Source organism: Oryctolagus cuniculus, chromosome 17 (genome assembly GCF_051225735.1).
Source record: "Oryctolagus cuniculus isolate XC-2025 breed Fujian yellow rabbit chromosome 17, ASM5122573v1, whole genome shotgun sequence".
Lineage (NCBI taxonomy): Eukaryota > Metazoa > Chordata > Mammalia > Lagomorpha > Leporidae > Oryctolagus > Oryctolagus cuniculus.
The window spans coordinates 41814275-41831372 of record NC_142883.1 but is presented as its reverse complement, the minus strand read 5'-3'; the positions used below and the strand labels follow the sequence as shown (position 1 = coordinate 41831372).

The following is a 17098-nucleotide window of genomic DNA, read 5'->3' as shown; positions in this document are numbered from 1 at the left end:
GTATTTTGTTTTAGACATGTACAAGCTTGGAGTCTAAGCTTATACCAGAGTAGTTGATTTCTACAGCAGTAGAACCTGAGCTGTAAATGTGTTTCCAGTGATGAGTCATTCTGTGTGACCCACATTATTCTCAGTTTGCCAAACAAAGAAAATTCTCAGAATGTTTATGGGAGGGTTTAAATGACTCAAATACAAAATATTTTAATTTAGTAGTATTAAAATTTCCTACTTTGTTGAGATATAATTTTTTTTGACAGGCAGAGTTAGACAGTGAGAGAGCGACAGAGAGAAAGGTCTTCCTTTCGTTGATTCACCCTCCAGATGGGCGCCATGGCTGGTGCACTGCGCTGATCCAAAGCCAGGAGCCAGGTGCTTCCTCCTGGTCTCCCATGCAGGTGCAGGGCCCAAGCACTTGGGCCATCGTCCACTGCCTTCCAGGGCCACAGCAGAGAGCTGGACTGGAAGAGGAGCAACCGGTACAGAATCTGGTGCCCTAACTGGGACTAGAACTTGGGGTGCTGGCGCCGCAGGTGGAAGATTAGCCAAGTGAGCCGTGGCACCGGCATAAAATGACTACTTTCCCTGCACCCGCGTGGGAGACCAGGAGGAAGCACCTGGCTCCTCGCTTCGGATTGGTGCAACACGTCGGCTGTGGCGCCCATTTGAGGGGTGAACCAATGGAAGAAGACTTTTCTCTCTGTCTCTCTCTCTATAAAAAAAAAAGAAAGTAGTCATTTTTTGGTGTTGTATGTTAAGGTGATAAGTATTTAAATATTCGGTATTTAACCAAATACCTTAGAGCAATTTAGCTTCTGATGCATTTTCAAATTTAATGAATAATATGTCACCATTTATCTTTATTTTTTTTAAAGATTTATTTTATTTGAAAGAGTTACAGAGGTAGAGAGAGAGAGAGAGAGGGGTCTTCTATCTGCTGGTTCACTCCCTAGATGGCTGCAACAACCGGAGCTGGGCTGATCTGAAGCCAGGAGCCAGGAGCTTCTTCTGGGTCTCCCACATGTGTGCAGGGGCCCAAGGACTTGAGCCATCTTCCACTGCTTTCCCAGGCTGTAGCAGAGAGCTGGATCAGAAGAGGAGCAGCTGGGACTAGAACCGGCATCCATATCGGATGCTGGTGCTGCAGGCCAGGGTTTTAACCCGCTGCACCACAGCACTGGCTCCATCACCATTTATCTTTATATGATTACTTTAAAATTATTTACTTATTTTAGAGACCAAAAGAGAGAGAGAAAAAAATCTCCCATCTCCCGGTTTATTCCTTGTATGCCTACAACTTTTGTATCTGGGCCAGGCTGAAGCCAGAAGCCAGGAACTCAGTTTGGGTCTTCCACATGGGTGGCAGGGACTCAGCCCCTTGAGCCAGCTTTGCTGCCTCCCAGGGTGCACATTAGCAGGAAGTTGAATCAGGTACAGGGCCAGGGCTGGATCGTCAGCACTGATAGGAGATGCAGGCATCCCAGGCAACATATTAGACTTTGTGCCTAATACCCCTACAAAGTACTATTTTTTCATGTAACGAAAATCACTTACCCCCCAAAAATTTTATTTTTGGGTTCTGTTTAGGATATCATTTTTTTAAAGGTTTATTTATTTACTTGAAAAAGTTACACAGGGAGAGAAGGAGAGGCAGAGAGGAGAGAGAGAGGTCTTCCATCCACTGGTTCACTCCCCAATTGGCTGCAATGGCTGGAGCTGCACCGAACCGAAGCCAGGAGCCAGGAGTTTCTTCTGGGTCTCCCACGTGGGTGCAAGGGCCCAAGGATTTGGCTCATCCTCCACTGCTTTACCAGGCCACATCAGAGAGCTGGATAGGAAGTGGAGCAGCCGGGATGTGAACTGGCGCCCATATGGGATTCTGGCATTTCAGGCCAGGGCGTTAGCCCACTGCACTACAGCACCAGCCCCTAGTGTATCATTCTAACTGCTGTTACTTTTGGAAATATTTAGATGTTCTATAGCATTTTTTAAAACAATTTAATCCTTATTAATCTTGAATCTATAATAGAAGGATCACATTTCTAGAGGCAGTATCTTACCATAGATTATTAAAAAAATAAGTCCTCAGGGGCAGGTGTTGTGGGCAACAGGTTAAGCTACCACTTGTGACACTCACATCCCATATTGGGTACCAGTCTAAGACCTGGCTACTCTGCTTCCAGTCCAGCTTCCTGCTAATGTACACCCTGGGAGAGGGTAGATGATGGCTCAAGTGGTTGGACTCTTTTTTACCATGTGGGAGACATGAACGGAGTTCCTGGCTCCTGGTTTTAGCCCTATCTAGCTCTAGTGTTGCATGCATTTGGGGAGTGAACCAGCATGAAAGATCTCTCTCTCTTGCTCACTCTTTTGCTCTCTTGCTCTTACTCTGCCTTTCAAGTAGATGAAAAACAGCAAACATTTAAAAATAAAGTAAAATAAAAACTAAGTCACTCATGATAGTAACTGTTATAGATTATATAGAGTTGATTAGTACTCTTACAAAGGAAGCCCAACCCAGTGCTTGGCTTACTTTCTCATTTCTCTCTAATATCTTTATATTTTAGGTGTTGTCTTTTTCTCACTACATCAAATTGCTCTTGGAGAGACCCTGTTTAAAATAACAAAAAAGATAGTTATCTATATATATTTAGATGATAATGCTTTCATAATTTTAAAAAGATTTATTTATTTGAAAGGCAGAATGACAGAGAGGAGAGGTATAGAGATAGCATTCTCCTATCCACTGGCTTACTTTCCAAACGTCCATGACAGCAAAGGCTGTTCCAGGCTGTATCCAGGAGCCAAGAACTCCCATCCTGGTCTCCCACGTGGGTGGTAGGAACTCAAACACATGGGCCATCATCTGCTGCCTGCCATGCAGTTGGATTGGAAACAGAGTAGCCAGGACTTGAAGCAGGCACCCTGACAAGGGACAGGGGTGTCAAAAATGGTAGCTTAACTTGCTGCACTACAGGGTCCACCCCTACTTTCCTCCTTTTTAAGTAATTTATTTTCTGTGTTTGAACTTGATAGCATGATCAATGCTGTCATCCTTACCATTTTGCTTGGGGTAGCTATATGACTCAGGTCATAAGGTAACAAGTGTACATTTCTTCACCTTGCCATCTCATCTCTCTGATTCTGATGGCTTTACAAGAAATACGTTTCTGAGTTTAAACAAAGTTCAAAGGTCTTCCTGAAAGTTTCATTTTCTTCTCAGAGTTATTGACAGTATTTACTGTATGTATACTAATTATACAGACTAGAAGCATGTGGGCCTTATTTTTAAACAGTCAAACAATTATTCTACCCAATCTAAATTCTAGGACAAAAATTAAGGGAACTGTCAAAATATATTTCCAGCAGTATTACTTCCAAAAGTTTTACAGTCACAAAAGTCAGGGTCTTTTTGTTTATTGTAAATAATGCTTAAAATAAGAAGTTAGTAAATGTCCTTTACATCTAATAACCAGTGATATTTTACCATCTGTTTGTGAATTAGCACAGATAAAAACTGTTACCAGAAAGTCTTTGGCCATATTCAGAAGCTGGGGAGGAAAGCTCTTAGTGCTTTAAGTAAGTCAGCTCAAATTCTTTATGGAATGAGGAGGAGGATATAAATAAACAAATAGTTATTTTTTTGTGTAACTGAAAGCATGAATCTCTCCTCGAGATGAAGTTCCTTTTTATCCTAAGAGTCATGAGAAGAGGGTTTGATCATTTTCGGGTATCAGTCCAAATAAATATTGCCTCATTTACTTAAAAAGGCTTTAGTATAAAAGCAAATGGCTTTACTTTAGATCATTTTTCTTGTTGGTTGTATTTGATGTTATGTGAAAACAATCAGAATTATTCCCAGCATTACTTATGAAAATCGTGTTTTAAAATCGTATTTTAATTCAGCCAGTTATTTGTGTGTTTTTTTTTAAATGATTTACAGATGAAACCAGCCTGCATAAAAGCCCTTACTCGTATATTTAAAATATCTGATCAGGATAACGACGGCACTCTGAATGATGCTGAACTCAACTTCTTTCAGGTAGCTGTATTTTGTTTCAGGTGATGGCAGATCTTTGTCTTCCTTTGTTGATAAAAACTATGGAAAGTGTACTAGCTTAAGCAGCACTTTGAGAAACGTGTATCTCTTATCTCTTCATATAAACACTGTCTTTCACATCAAGTGATGTAAGTCTAAGAATTGAGGGAACTCTGATAGCTTCATTTCATGATATACAATGAGTATATTAAGGATGACTTGAAGGCTGAATTAATACAAAGTGCAGACTATCCTAATTTAGATTTTATCTTTTTATTGCAACCTTTCCTTTTTATGTTGCTTTGTACACTGTTTTATATTATCTGGGGTTTTGATGCTAGTGTGTTTTTAAACTTTTTTTTTTTTTTTTTTTTTTTTGTTAGAGAATTTGTTTCAACACTCCATTAGCTCCTCAAGCACTGGAAGATGTCAAGAATGTAGTCAGAAAACATATAAGTGATGGTGTGGCTGACAGTGGATTGACCCTCAAAGGTGAGAGAATGGTGTTTTCCCCCATTTTTGAACTTAGCATTTTCAAAATTTGGCAGCAGCTGAAAGTCTTTATAGAATTATTCATACTTCAGGAAATCCTAGTATTTACTATTACACCTAAAATTTGACTTGGATCTTTAACAGTTGTAGGAAATAAGCCATTGGTGGGGATTATCCTATTACTGTCAGAATTAATTTGAGGTAAGGAAATTGGTTGGATCTCAGAGATGTAGATCCACCTGAGGGAAAGAGATATGTGGAACAAATTTATATTAAAATTCTTCCTGCCCGTAAGCAGCCTTTAAATAAAAATTATGTCTAGGGAATTTTGTCTACAAGTTAAATTTACCAAATATAGAATGTTCTCATTGAATATATAAGGATACTTCAAAAAATTTCTGGCAATAGCATTAAAAAGATAATTTTGGTGCAAAATTCTGGCCTCAGAATTAGCCCTGAAGGCATTTGGATCTGGCTGAAGAGCCCATGAGAGTATTTTAGGCATGAAAAGCCAAGATACTCTGGCAAAAACAAACAAACAAACAAACAAAACCTAAATGAAAGATCTCTGTGAGTGAGATCCCACCGGAAAGAATGGGCCATCAAAGAAGGAGGTACCTTTCTCTGAAGGGAGGAGAGAACTTCCACTCTGACTACGACCTTGTCTAAATAAGATCAGAGTTGGCGAACTCAAAAGGCTTCCATAGCCTTGGCAACTCATGACAAGACCATAAGGTGATTACTGACACCATAAACAAGAGTGTCAATTGTTAAGTCAACAACAGGAGTGACTGTGCACTTACTCCTCATGTAGAATCTCTGTCCTTAATGTGTTGTACAATGTGAATTAATGCTATAACTAGTACTCAAACAGTATTTTACACTTTGTGTTTCTGTGTGGGTGCAAACTGTTGAAATCTTTACTTAATATATACTAAATTGATCTTTTATATATAAAGAGAATTGAAAATGAATATTGATGCAAATGGAATGGGAGAGGGAGCGGGAGATGGGAGGGTTGCAGGTGGGAGGGGAGTTATGGGGAGGAAAAGCCATTGTAATCCATAAACTGTACTTTGGAAATTTATATTTAAAAGTTAGAAAACATTTTTTTTTACGATCCACGTGTAGTGTTTGCATATTTTATCATGACCTTTTCGAAATACCCTTATGTAGAGCCATAGTAAAATAAAAAGTGAAATTGAAAAGCAGAATTTTTCCATTATAGAAATAAAAGATCTGTGAAACTTTTTTTTAAGATTTATTTATTTATTTGAAAGGTAGAGTTACAGAGAGAGAGAGAGAAGGAGAGAGGCAGAGAGCAAACACAAGATCTTCTAGCTGCTGGCTCACTTCCCAAATGGCCACAACAGCTGGACTGATCTCAAGCCAGCACCAGGAACCAGGAGCCTCCTCCAGGTCTCCCACATGGGTACAGGGGCCCAAGCACTAGGACCATCCTTTACTGCTTTCTCAGACCATTAACAGGGAGCTGGACTGGAAGTAGAGTGGCCAGAACTCGAACCGGCAGCCATATGGGATGTACCCTATGGTGTACCTGGTACACCACAGTGCTGGCCTCTGTAAAACATTTTTCTGTGCTTATCTCAGGCAACTTTGTGAAGGTGATTGTATTCCTTGAGATGTAATTTTGGCCTCATCCACTGCTTTCCCTTGTGGAACATGGTGTGTATGTGAAACTGCTCTAAAATGAGCTGTGTTTCATTGAGACACTTGAGAATTTTATTTTGACCTTAGCTATGCAAAAATAGTATATGTATGTTCACAAATTTGGCTCCTGCCATTGTGTGTTGTATGCTTTTCCCCCATGTGATTCGGTACCCTTCTTCCTATCAGTTGTATTTACCAACTGACTTTATTTCAGGTTTTCTCTTTTTACACACACTTTTTATCCAGAGAGGGAGACATGAAACTACTTGGACTGTGCTTCGACGATTTGGTTATGACGATGATCTGGATTTGACACCTGAGTATTTATTCCCCCTGTATGTACCTTTGGTTTTCTAATTGATTTCCTTGGCAATTCTTTTTAAGTATGATTTAGCTCATAAATAGGTAGGCCTCAAGCTACTCAGGAATAATTTAGAATTAAAACGGGTTTGTAGCAAGATTTCTCAACCTTGGTACTATGGAAATTTTAGATCAGATAATTCTGTGTTGTAGCACCTGTCCTGTGCATTATAGGGTATTTAGACCATCCTTCGATGCCAGTGACACTTCCTCCCCCAGTTTTGACAACCAAAAATGTCTCCGGAAGTTGCCTCATATCCCCTCAGGAGCAAAATTGTCACCAGTTGACAGCCAGTGATTTATAGCATGGCTCAAACTTTCCCTCTTCTCATTGAGATTACGCAGGAATATACTTTCTTATTCGAGGGAGGAGGGAAAAACATGCTAGACGATCTTGGTTTTGTGGTTAGGAGATCAGAGATATGTTGGTAGGCATTTTTCTTTACTCTTATCAGGTCTTCTCTACAAAGCCTCTTATTAGCTCAGGATAAATTGTTTTTCCTAAACAACTGGTCTCTTTTTGGTTATTTTCCTTTGATAATATTTATGTTTAGGTTCTGTTTGTATAAAAATGAACCCAGTGCCACCCCTAAATAGGAGACTGCTTTGTCTCAGGTTTTTTCTTCTGTGGTCGAAGAAAGTTGGCTTTTCAGAGATAACAAGAAACACACACACACACACATACTTTTTATTAACATATAATGCTTGTATATATATATTTTTTTTTGACAGGCAGAGTAGACAGTGAGAGAGAGGAAGACAGAGAGAAAGGTCTTCCTTTTGCTGTTGGTTCACCCTCCAATGGCCACCGCGGCCGGCGCACTGCAGCCAGGGCATTGCGCTGATCTGAAGCCAGGAACCAGGTGCCTCTCCTGGTCTCCCATGTGGGTGCAGGGCCCAAGGACTTGGGCCATTCTCCACTGCCCTCCCGGGACACAGCAGAGAGCTGGCCTGGAAGAGGGGCAACAGGAACAGAATCCGGCACCCCGGCTGGGACTAAAACCCGGTGTGCCGGTGCCGCAGGCGGAGGATTAGCCTATTGAGCCGTGGTGCCAGCCCAATGCTTGTATATTTTTTAAAAATATTTATTTTATTTATTTGAAAAGCAGAGTTACAAAGAGAGAGGAAGAAAGGGAGAGAGAGATCAGTCTTCCATCCACTGGTTCACTCTCCAGATGGCTGCAATGGCCAGGCTGAAGCCAAAAGCTAGGGGCTTTATCCATGTCTCCCACATGAGAGCAGCAGCCCAAGCCCTTGAGCCATCCTCTGCTGCTTTCCCAGGCACATAAGCAGGGAGTTGGATTGGAAGTGGAGCAGCCAAGACTCAAACTGGTGCTCATATGGGATGTTGGCATTGAAGATGGCAGCTTAAGCTGCTGCACCATGACACCAGCCCTGATTGCACTTTAATTTATTTATTTATTTTGTTTAAAGATTTATTTTATTTATTTGAAAGACAGAGTTATAGAGAGAGGTAGAGATAGAAAGAGAGAGATCTTCCATTCACTGGTTCATTCCCCAAATGACTGCAACAGCCAGAGCTGAGTTGATCCAAAGCCAGGAGCCAGGAGCTTCTTCCGGGTCTCCCACATGGGTGCAGGGGCCCAAGCACTTGGGCCATCTTCTACTGCTTTCCCAGGCCATAGCAGAGAGCTGGATCGGAAGAGGAACAGCCGGGACTCAAACTGGCGCCCATATGGGATGCCGGTGCTGCAGGCTGGGGCTTTAATCCGCTGCACCACAGCGCTGGCCCTAGGAAGCGAACTCTTTCTGACTGGATTCCTGGTCCATTCATCAGTTCTGACTTCAAACTTGCCTTATCTAATTACTTCAAGTGAATTTCCCAGAATTTTCCATAAATATATAGTGAATTAATGAATTTGGCCTGAGACCCTTTCATTGAGTGTTCTGTGCCATTTACATGGGCAGTTAAATTCCCTAGGAGGTTGTTTATTGGTTTCTTAAGTGTGAGAGTTAGAAACTCTGTCAGTTACGGCTTTGTGGCTAACATCTCTTTGAGTTTCTTTGTGCTCTCTACCTTTAATTTTCTGAAAAATAGCTCCCTAGAGCCACTTCTTGCATCTCTCTGGCTTTCTTACTAACCTCTCAGCTCCACTGCTGCTCGATTAGTAGGTATGAAATACAAATTTGGCCATGTCACTTGTCTTCAAGACAGAGGATAAAGCCCAGGCTTCTTAGCACGGTATATGTGGTCACTCATGCAGCTGTTGCCCTCCCCCCCTCATTTTAGAAGTAAATACCAAACTATTTATAGCCCAGCAAACATGCGTTTTTCTTTCTTCAGGCTTTCCCCCATGCTGTTCTCATTGTTGCCCCTGGCTTATTAATGCCGCTTGTCCTTCACGTCCCCCTCAGGCCAGAGGCGTCCTCTTCCCTGCGGGCTCCTCTAGGGTCTTGGCACTTGCCTTCTTCTGTTCAGATCAGTTCGAGGCCCACCACTAGCTTGAATGTGGCTCCTTACAAAGGCTGAAACATGTCTTGTTTTTGTTCCCACAGCACCTAGCTCAATATACTTGATTAATAATTACTGAACTGAATTTAGGGTGGATAAAAAGATCAAATTAGGCAGAAACAGTATCTCTTCACATTGCTTTCAACTCACTATAATATTGCCATTAGATAAAGGCCGTAATTGCGACTTACAATGTGTTTATAGGAAAAACAGACTCATACAGTTTAATAAGTATTATTTATACAATTTTTATTTCAACCTGTCTTTCTGATTTAAGAAAACTTTATGTGTCACTTTGGAATGAGTGTTGTTACGATCTTCTGAGCAGTGCCATAACCACTCCAAAGGCTTGCCTGGGAGTCTCAGTGGCCCCAGTGAAGTCATTTTTGTAAATGATGTCATCCCACAAAGAGGCTTGCGGCAGTTTTATATTCACTTCTTAGATTTTTATATTTGACTAATCATTTATTTTTTTCTTAAACTTTTTCATAAATAGGCTAAAAATACCTCCTGATTGCACTACTGAATTAAATCATCATGCATATTTGTTTCTCCAAAGCACCTTCGACAAGCATGATTTGGTAAGCTTTTAACTGCAGTTTTGCCTGATATGTGATAGAATATTTTTCTATGAGTGACTTAATCTTCTTAGCAATAGAGTGTTTATTTCATATAGCCTAAAACTGCCAAAGTTCTGTAACTTAAGTTAGCAAAAATATTTTTTTACTTTTATTATTTTTTTCAAGATGAAAATAGTCTAGTTTCTGATAGATTTCTTTTTTAGTTTTTCCTACAAATGTGTGAGGAATTTTCTTGCTAAAATGCAAACTTTTATAATTTGTCATTTGTAATTAGGTTTTAGAAGCATGGGTTTGGGGCTTTTGTATTTGGGAGTTATTCTCTTAGATGTAAATATTGTGTTGCATTTTGTTCTTCCTTGTATGTAAGTATTATATGTTCTTCCTTGTGTGTCTTCAGGATAGGGACTGTGCTTTGTCACCCGATGAGCTTAAAGATTTATTTAAAGTTTTCCCTTACATACCGTGGGGGCCAGACGTGAATAACACAGTTTGTACGAATGAAAGAGGCTGGATAACCTACCAGGGATTCCTTTCACAATGGACGTGAGTATGCAGCTCACCTCTTTCTTCTAGAGTTACAATTAGTTTAAAATCATGATGTATTACAATAGATACATTGTAAGCCTTACTGATCTTAAGAAATGCTTCAGTCATAGCTGCCTCTCAGCAGGGTTTATGGAGCTGCTCATATCTCTAAGATGAACTGTTGAGGTTATCAGGAACAGATAATTTTCTTTTGCATGATATACAGGAAAACAGTAATAAGCTGTACATGTGTTTGATTGATAAATGCAATTGGATCTTTCGTGCTTGTTGCATAGTTGTTACTCTTCTTCCACAATATTGTATTTTATGACACTGGAGACTTACTTTGCATTTTTTCATTGTTACTTGTTTTTAAAGAACCTTTAGTAAGATTTAGCACGAATTTGTCTACAACCTAGTTATAGCGTGGTTAACTTTGTAATGAGTGTGTTAAGGGAATCATGTGGTCCTGTATGATGACATAATTGCTTTAGCTGTGGTGAGACTAACTTCTTTAGCATTAGGGACTTTTCTTTTTTTCAAGCATGTAACTAATTTCAGGTGTCTTTCAGTTGTTTTTGTGCTTTGTTAAATCTTTCCAAATTTATTTATTTATCATTATGCCCTCAACTAACCAATATTTGCAGGACACTGTACATTAACTTGGGAAACAGGTAATATAAAATATCCCATTCTCTAGATTTCACTAGCTACCCACTGCTCATCAGTATGTCCTTGTTCTCTCTGGCAGTTGGAGTAGATAGAGGAACTCCCCCCACCTCACCCAACCCCCACCATCTTACATCCCCCTCCCCATCTTCTCTGCCTGAAGAATGCATTTTACAAAAAGCCATGGTTGGCACATAGAAAATTAAAGCAACCTGACAAAAATATATGAGTTGGGTGAATAAAACTTTCTGAGCTGTTGGAATTTTTATTTTCTATTAGTGTTCATTTGGGAAGTTTTTCTAATTTAAACTCTATTTCCTAGGCTCACAACCTATTTAGATGTACAGCGGTGCCTTGAGTATTTGGGCTATTTGGGCTATTCAATATTGACTGAACAAGAGTCTCAAGCTTCAGCCATTACAGGTTAGTATCTGGACACTATTCCATTCATAAGTAGAAACATTTTTAAAAATATGTTTATTTTATTTGAAAGGCAAAGTTACAGAGAGAGGGGAGACAGAAGTCCTCCATCTGCTGGTTCACTCCTAAATGGATGCAGTGGCTGGGTGGGGCTGGGCTGGTCGAAGCCAGGAGCCTTTTTTTTTTTTTTTAATTTTTTAACTTTCTTTTAAAGATTTATTTATTTATTTGAAAGTCAGACTTACACAGAAGGAGAAGGAGAGTCAGAGAGAGAGGTCTTCCATTCACTGTTTAACTCCCCAGTTGGCCGCAGTATCAGGAGCTGCGCATATCTGAAACCAGGAGCCAGGAGCTTCTTCCAGGTCTCCCACGTGGGTGCAGGGACCCAAGGAGTTGGGCCATTTTCTACTGCTTTTCTAGGCCACAACAGAGAGCTGGATGGGAAGTGGAGCAGCTGGGTCTTTAACCAACGCCCATATGGGATGCTGGCACTGCTGGTGGTGTCCCAACCCACTATGCCACTGCACCGGCCCTGAGCCAGGAGCCTCTTCCAGTCTTTCATGTGGGTGTAGGGGCCCAAGCACCTGGACCATCTTCTGATGCTTTCTCAGGTGCTTTAGCAGGGAGCTGGATTGGAAGTGGAGCAGCTAGAACTCAAGTCAGCACCCATAAGGGATGCCAGTGCCATAGGTGGTAGCTTAATCCACTATTCCACAACACCGGTCCCTAGCAACATTTTTTAAGGCTCCAGTTTCAAATATAACAAAGCATAAAAATAAACTCATTTTCAGTCATCTTTCATGTCTATACTATTACTATTTTTTCTTGTGATTTATTAATTTGGGTTTAGAGTCTTGATTCTATTGTTAATCAAAAAGAATCAAGATTTTGATATTGGTTTACTCCGTGGAGGTGTTGCACTGATGAAAATGAGAGAGAGCTATGGGCATTAGAAGATTTACCAATCTGTCTTGCATTGTAATTTTTTTAAACATCAAAAACAATGCCTATTAACACATGATCTTGGTCCTGAAAACTAATTATACATCTGTCAACTTTGTGACCTTATCCCATATTAATAAATATTGTACAAATCTTGTAGTATAAACCAGACATTCTTGCCAAGCAGTGTACCCCAATTAAAACACATAGATATGGAAATAACAAATTAAGGAACTGATCATTTCAGTTTTTTGTCTTATTTGTTGGAAAATCTGCCATATCATAAAAAACCCATAGCACAAAAAGACAGCTGTTCTTAAATTTACAGAGCAAGTATGCTTTAAAGTATTTAGCCCATTAGCATTTAATTGACCACCAGAGAGTAAGAAATTAATTACTAGCCAGTTGTGAGTTTCTTTCATTCAACAGTATATTATAAATATTTTTATATCCATAGGAATACTTTTATATACCTTAATGTTAAGTAATATGCCTTTATATAGATGTTCTACAAATTAACTATCATAATTTTTATGTATTTTTTGTCTACTATTATCAGTAGTACCTCTGATGAGCTCTATTACAGTGAATTTTTGAGTACAACTTCAGCTTTCTTTACCATAGAGATGCCCTGTTGTCCTAATGATGCACCATTGTTTCCTGGCCTGCTTCATTTACAGATGTACTTGAAAGGCAGCGTTATGAGGGAGAGGCCTCTAGAGGCAGAGAGAGAGAGCTATTTTTTTTTTTTTTTTTTGGACAGGCAGACTGGACAGTGAAAGAGAGAGACAGAAAGGTCTTCCTTTTTCCGTTGGTTCACCCCCCAATGGCTGCTGTGGCTGGCGCACCGTGCTGATCCGAAGCCAGGAGCCAGGTGCTTCCCCTGGTCTCCCATGCGGGTGCAGGGGCCCAAGCACTTGGGCCATCCTCCACTGTACTCCCGGGCCATAGCAGGAGCTGGACTGGAAGAGGAGCAACCGGTACAGAATCCGGCGCTCCAACTGGGACTAGAACCTGGAACCTGCCCGGCTCCGCAGGCAGAGGATTAGCCTAGTGAGCCATGGCACCAGCCAGAGAGAGAGCTATTTTTTGATTCACTCCCCAAATGGGCACTGTATACAGAGCTGGGCCAATCTGGTGAGGAGCCAGGAGCTTCTTCTGGATCCCCCATGTGGGTGCAGGGGCCCAAGCACTTGGGCCATCTTCCACTGCTTTCCCAGGCACATTTGCAGTTTGCTGGATCAGAAGTGGAGATCAGAAGTGGAACTCAAACCGGTGCCCATGTTAGATGCTTGCACTACAGGTGGCAGCTTAACCCACTGCACCACAGTGCCGACCCCCAGATTTACTTTTGAAAGGCCAGTTGACCCCAGAGTACATGTTCTTTTCCCATATAGACCCAACTTCAGGGAAGTACAGATTTGAGAAGACATCTTTTAGTTTATAATCGAGTATGAAAATAATTTTTTACAGAAAATATTAGCTACAATGTTGGCTGTAGTCATTGTAATTTTCATTTTTTTATATTTTCCTGATGCAGATATATTACTTCTAAGACAAATTAAGCATCATTAGGTTAGGGAAATCCCTTTGACCATCAGATTTCAGAAATACATCTTTCCCACCAAGTGATGCCTTCTACATTGTCTTGAGCACTGTATTTCACAAACAATTTGATATTTTACAGTATGTTCTAGATTAGATATTTGATAAATGTGATACATGGCAATATGCTCTTTACAGAAGGTAGAGTGGAAGCTCATTGAGTGTAAGTGGTACATAATGTTTTTTCTTTCTTTTTAGTAACAAGAGATAAAAAGATCGACCTGCAGAAGAAACAGACTCAAAGAAATGTGTTCAGATGTAATGTAATTGGTATGAAAAACTGTGGGAAAAGTGGAGTTCTTCAGGCTCTTCTTGGAAGAAACTTGATGGTAAGAATTCTCAGAAAAGTAGAACTTCATCCAATATATGTGTTTTTAAAGATTTATTTATTTATTAGTCAGAGTGACTGAGAAGGAGAGGCAGAGGGATCTTCTGTCTGTCTGTTCATTCCCCAGATGCCCACAACAGCTGTGCTGGGTAGGGCTGAAGCAGGAAGCTCTGAACTCTAATCTGGATCTTCCACATGAGTGACAGGGACACAAGTAAATAAGCCATCATTTGCTGCTTTCCCAGGTGCATCCAGAAAGCTGGATCGGAAATGAGGTAGCCAGAACTGGAACCAGGCACTCCAATATTGGATGCAAGCTTCCCAAGCGGCAGCTTGACTTTAGACTGTACCACAGTGCCCTCCTTCATCCAGTACATTTTACAGTCCTGCGTTTACGTGATTTTCTCATAGTCATTACCCTTTTCACTCGAGTTCAGTAGCCTGCATACACTGAAGTATAATCTAAAGTGTAGCAAGACTCCTGGTGAGCCATCTTTATCTTTGTTTTGTTGGTGTTGGCTCATTTGCCTTTTTTTCTAACCAGTGTGAGCTAGGGATTAAATAACTATACATGGTAACACCTAACACAGTCATTGGCATGACGTAAATACATATTGAGTATTTCTTTTTTTTTTTTTTTTTTAAGATTTTATGTATATATTTGAGAGGTTGAGTTACTGACAGAGAGGGAGAGACAGAAAGAAAGGTCTTGCATCCACTGGCTCACTCCCCAAGTGGCCACAATAGCCAAAGCTGCGCCAGTCTGAAGCCAGGAGCCAGGACTTTCTTCCAGGTCTCCCACACAGGTGCAGGGGCCCAAGCACTTGGGCCATCTTCTACTGGTTTCGCAGGCCATAGCAGAGAGTTGGATTGGAAGTGGAGCAGCTGGGACTTGAACAGGTACCCATATGGGATGCCGGTGTAGCAGGCGGAGGTTTAGCCTTCTATGCCACAGTGCTGCCCTGCCATATTGAATATTTCTTCCTATATACCAATAGATAATTCTGATTACTCTCTTGATTAAGAAGAATGATATGTTCTCAGATAGATGAGTCTCATTCAGATGAAATTATATTATGAAAAGTGCCAGCAGATGGCCCTAGAATATACTTTAAGTTTACTTCCCCATCAGCTGCTACTTTCCCTTTCTAGAATGCATGCATCTTTTGTCTTAGACCCTAAGAAGTACGAATTATAAAGTCAATATCCATTTGTATTGCTAAATAGCACATAGTGTAAAGAAGAATGTCCTTTCCTTATAATATGCCCACACATACACACAGAAATGTGTGTTGAATGTGTTGATGAAATCAGTTACTGTAATTTCTTACCGTGAATATTGAAGTTTGCTGTTCTGTTTTCAGAAGCAGAAGAAAATCCGTGATGATCATAAATCCTACTATGCGATTAACACTGTTTATGTATATGGACAAGAAAAGTATTTGTTGGTAAGAAATTATGTGATAAAATATTTTAATTATTAGATATATATTTTTAAAGATTTGTTTGTTTATTTGAGAGGCACAGCTACAGAGAGGCAGAGGCAGAGAGAGAGAGGTCATCCATCTGCTGGTTCACTCCCCAAATGGCTGCAACGGCCAGAGCTGAGGGGATCTGAAGCCAGGAGCAAAGAGCTTCTTCCAGGTCTCCCACACGGGCACAGGGGCTCAAGTACTTGGACCACCTTTTGCTGCTTTCCCAGGCCATCAGCAGAGAGCTGGGTCGGAAGTGGAGCAGCTGGGACTCAAACTGGCACCCATATGGGATGCCAGCACCACAAGCAGAGGCTTAGCCTGCTACGCCATAGCTCTGGCCCCTATTAGATACATTTTTAATAGACACTTTGAGAACACATTGGTTTTAATTTAATGGCTATATGTAGAATTTGTGGGTTTTTTTCAATATGGTTTAATAATGGAATTTAATTTCTTTGTGTGGTGACTACAGGGTATAGATATAAATAAAAAGTTCATCTGTGTGTACACTTAATTGTATGTTTGCTGTAGCACAATAAGATAGTTTAAAAATGCCTCCCTTCTTAATAACTTTCTTCCACTTCTGTTTAAAAAAATTTATTCCTCTCTGTAGACTGGGAATTAATATGAAAACAATGCTTATGTTTGCTGGTTTATCTGTTTAGCAGGGAGAATTATTTTCTTTTCTTTTTTCTTTTTTTTTTTTCTTTTTTTTTTTTTTTTTTTTTGACAGAGTGGACAGTGAGAGAGAGAGACAGAGAGAAAGGTCTTCCTTTGCCGTTGGTTCACCCTTCAATGGTCGCTGCGGCTGGCGCACCGCGCTGATCCAAAGGCAGGAGCAAGGTGCTTCTCCTGGTCTCCCATGGGGTGCAGGGCCCAAGCACTTGGACCATCCTCCACTGCACTCCCTGGCCACAGCAGAGAGCTGGCCTGGAAGAGGGGCAACTGGGACAGAATCCGGAGCCCCGACCAGGACTAGAACCCGGTGTGCCGGCGCCACAAGGTGGAGGATTAGCCTATTGAGCCACGGCGCCGGCCATTTTCTTTTTTTTAAAAAAAGATTTTATTTGTTTATTTGAGATGTAGAGTTCAGACAGAGAGAGCAAGAGACAGAAAGGTCTTTCATCCTCTGGTTCATTCCCTGGAACTGATCTGAAGCCAGAAGCCAAGAGTTTCTTCTGGGTTTCCCTTGCAGATTGCAGGGGCCCAATTACTTGGCCATCTTATACTGTGTTCCCAGGCCATAAGCAGAGGGCTGGATCAGGGAAGAGGAGCAGCTGGGACACGAACAGGTGCCCATATGGTATGCTGGTACCTCAGGTGGAGGCTCATCCTACTATGTCACAGCGCCAGCCCCAGTGTGGGTCTTTTTTTTTTTTTTTTTCTTGGCCAGCGCCGCGGCTCAATAGGCTAATCCTCCACCTAGCGGCGCCGGCACACCGGGTTCTAGTCCCAGTCCGGGTGTCGGATTCTGTCCCAGTTGCCCCTCTTCCAGACCAGCTCTCTGCTGTGGCCCAGGAG

The 17098-nt window shown here is 41.0% G+C and overlaps 1 protein-coding gene across 12 annotated transcripts in view; it reads left to right on the top strand.

The window, feature by feature from the left end:
- The window catches only part of RHOT1 (ras homolog family member T1), a 91129-nt gene that overhangs the window by 49821 nt on the left and 24210 nt on the right, over window positions 1-17098 (top strand). For all 12 annotated transcript variants that reach the window (XR_011383573.2, XR_007911262.3, XM_051824636.3 and 9 more), the window contains 8 exons: window positions 3941-4039; window positions 4420-4528; window positions 6414-6534; window positions 9529-9613; window positions 10011-10156; window positions 11130-11230; window positions 13973-14103; window positions 15467-15550. Coding sequence is in view for 10 of the 12 variants with exons in the window: in XM_051824636.3 (XP_051680596.1) it covers window positions 3941-4039; window positions 4420-4528; window positions 6414-6534; window positions 9529-9613; window positions 10011-10156; window positions 11130-11230; window positions 13973-14103; window positions 15467-15550 (876 nt within the window). In the remaining 2 variants the exon portion in view is untranslated. The remainder of the gene's footprint in view (window positions 1-3940; window positions 4040-4419; window positions 4529-6413; window positions 6535-9528; window positions 9614-10010; window positions 10157-11129; window positions 11231-13972; window positions 14104-15466; window positions 15551-17098) is intronic.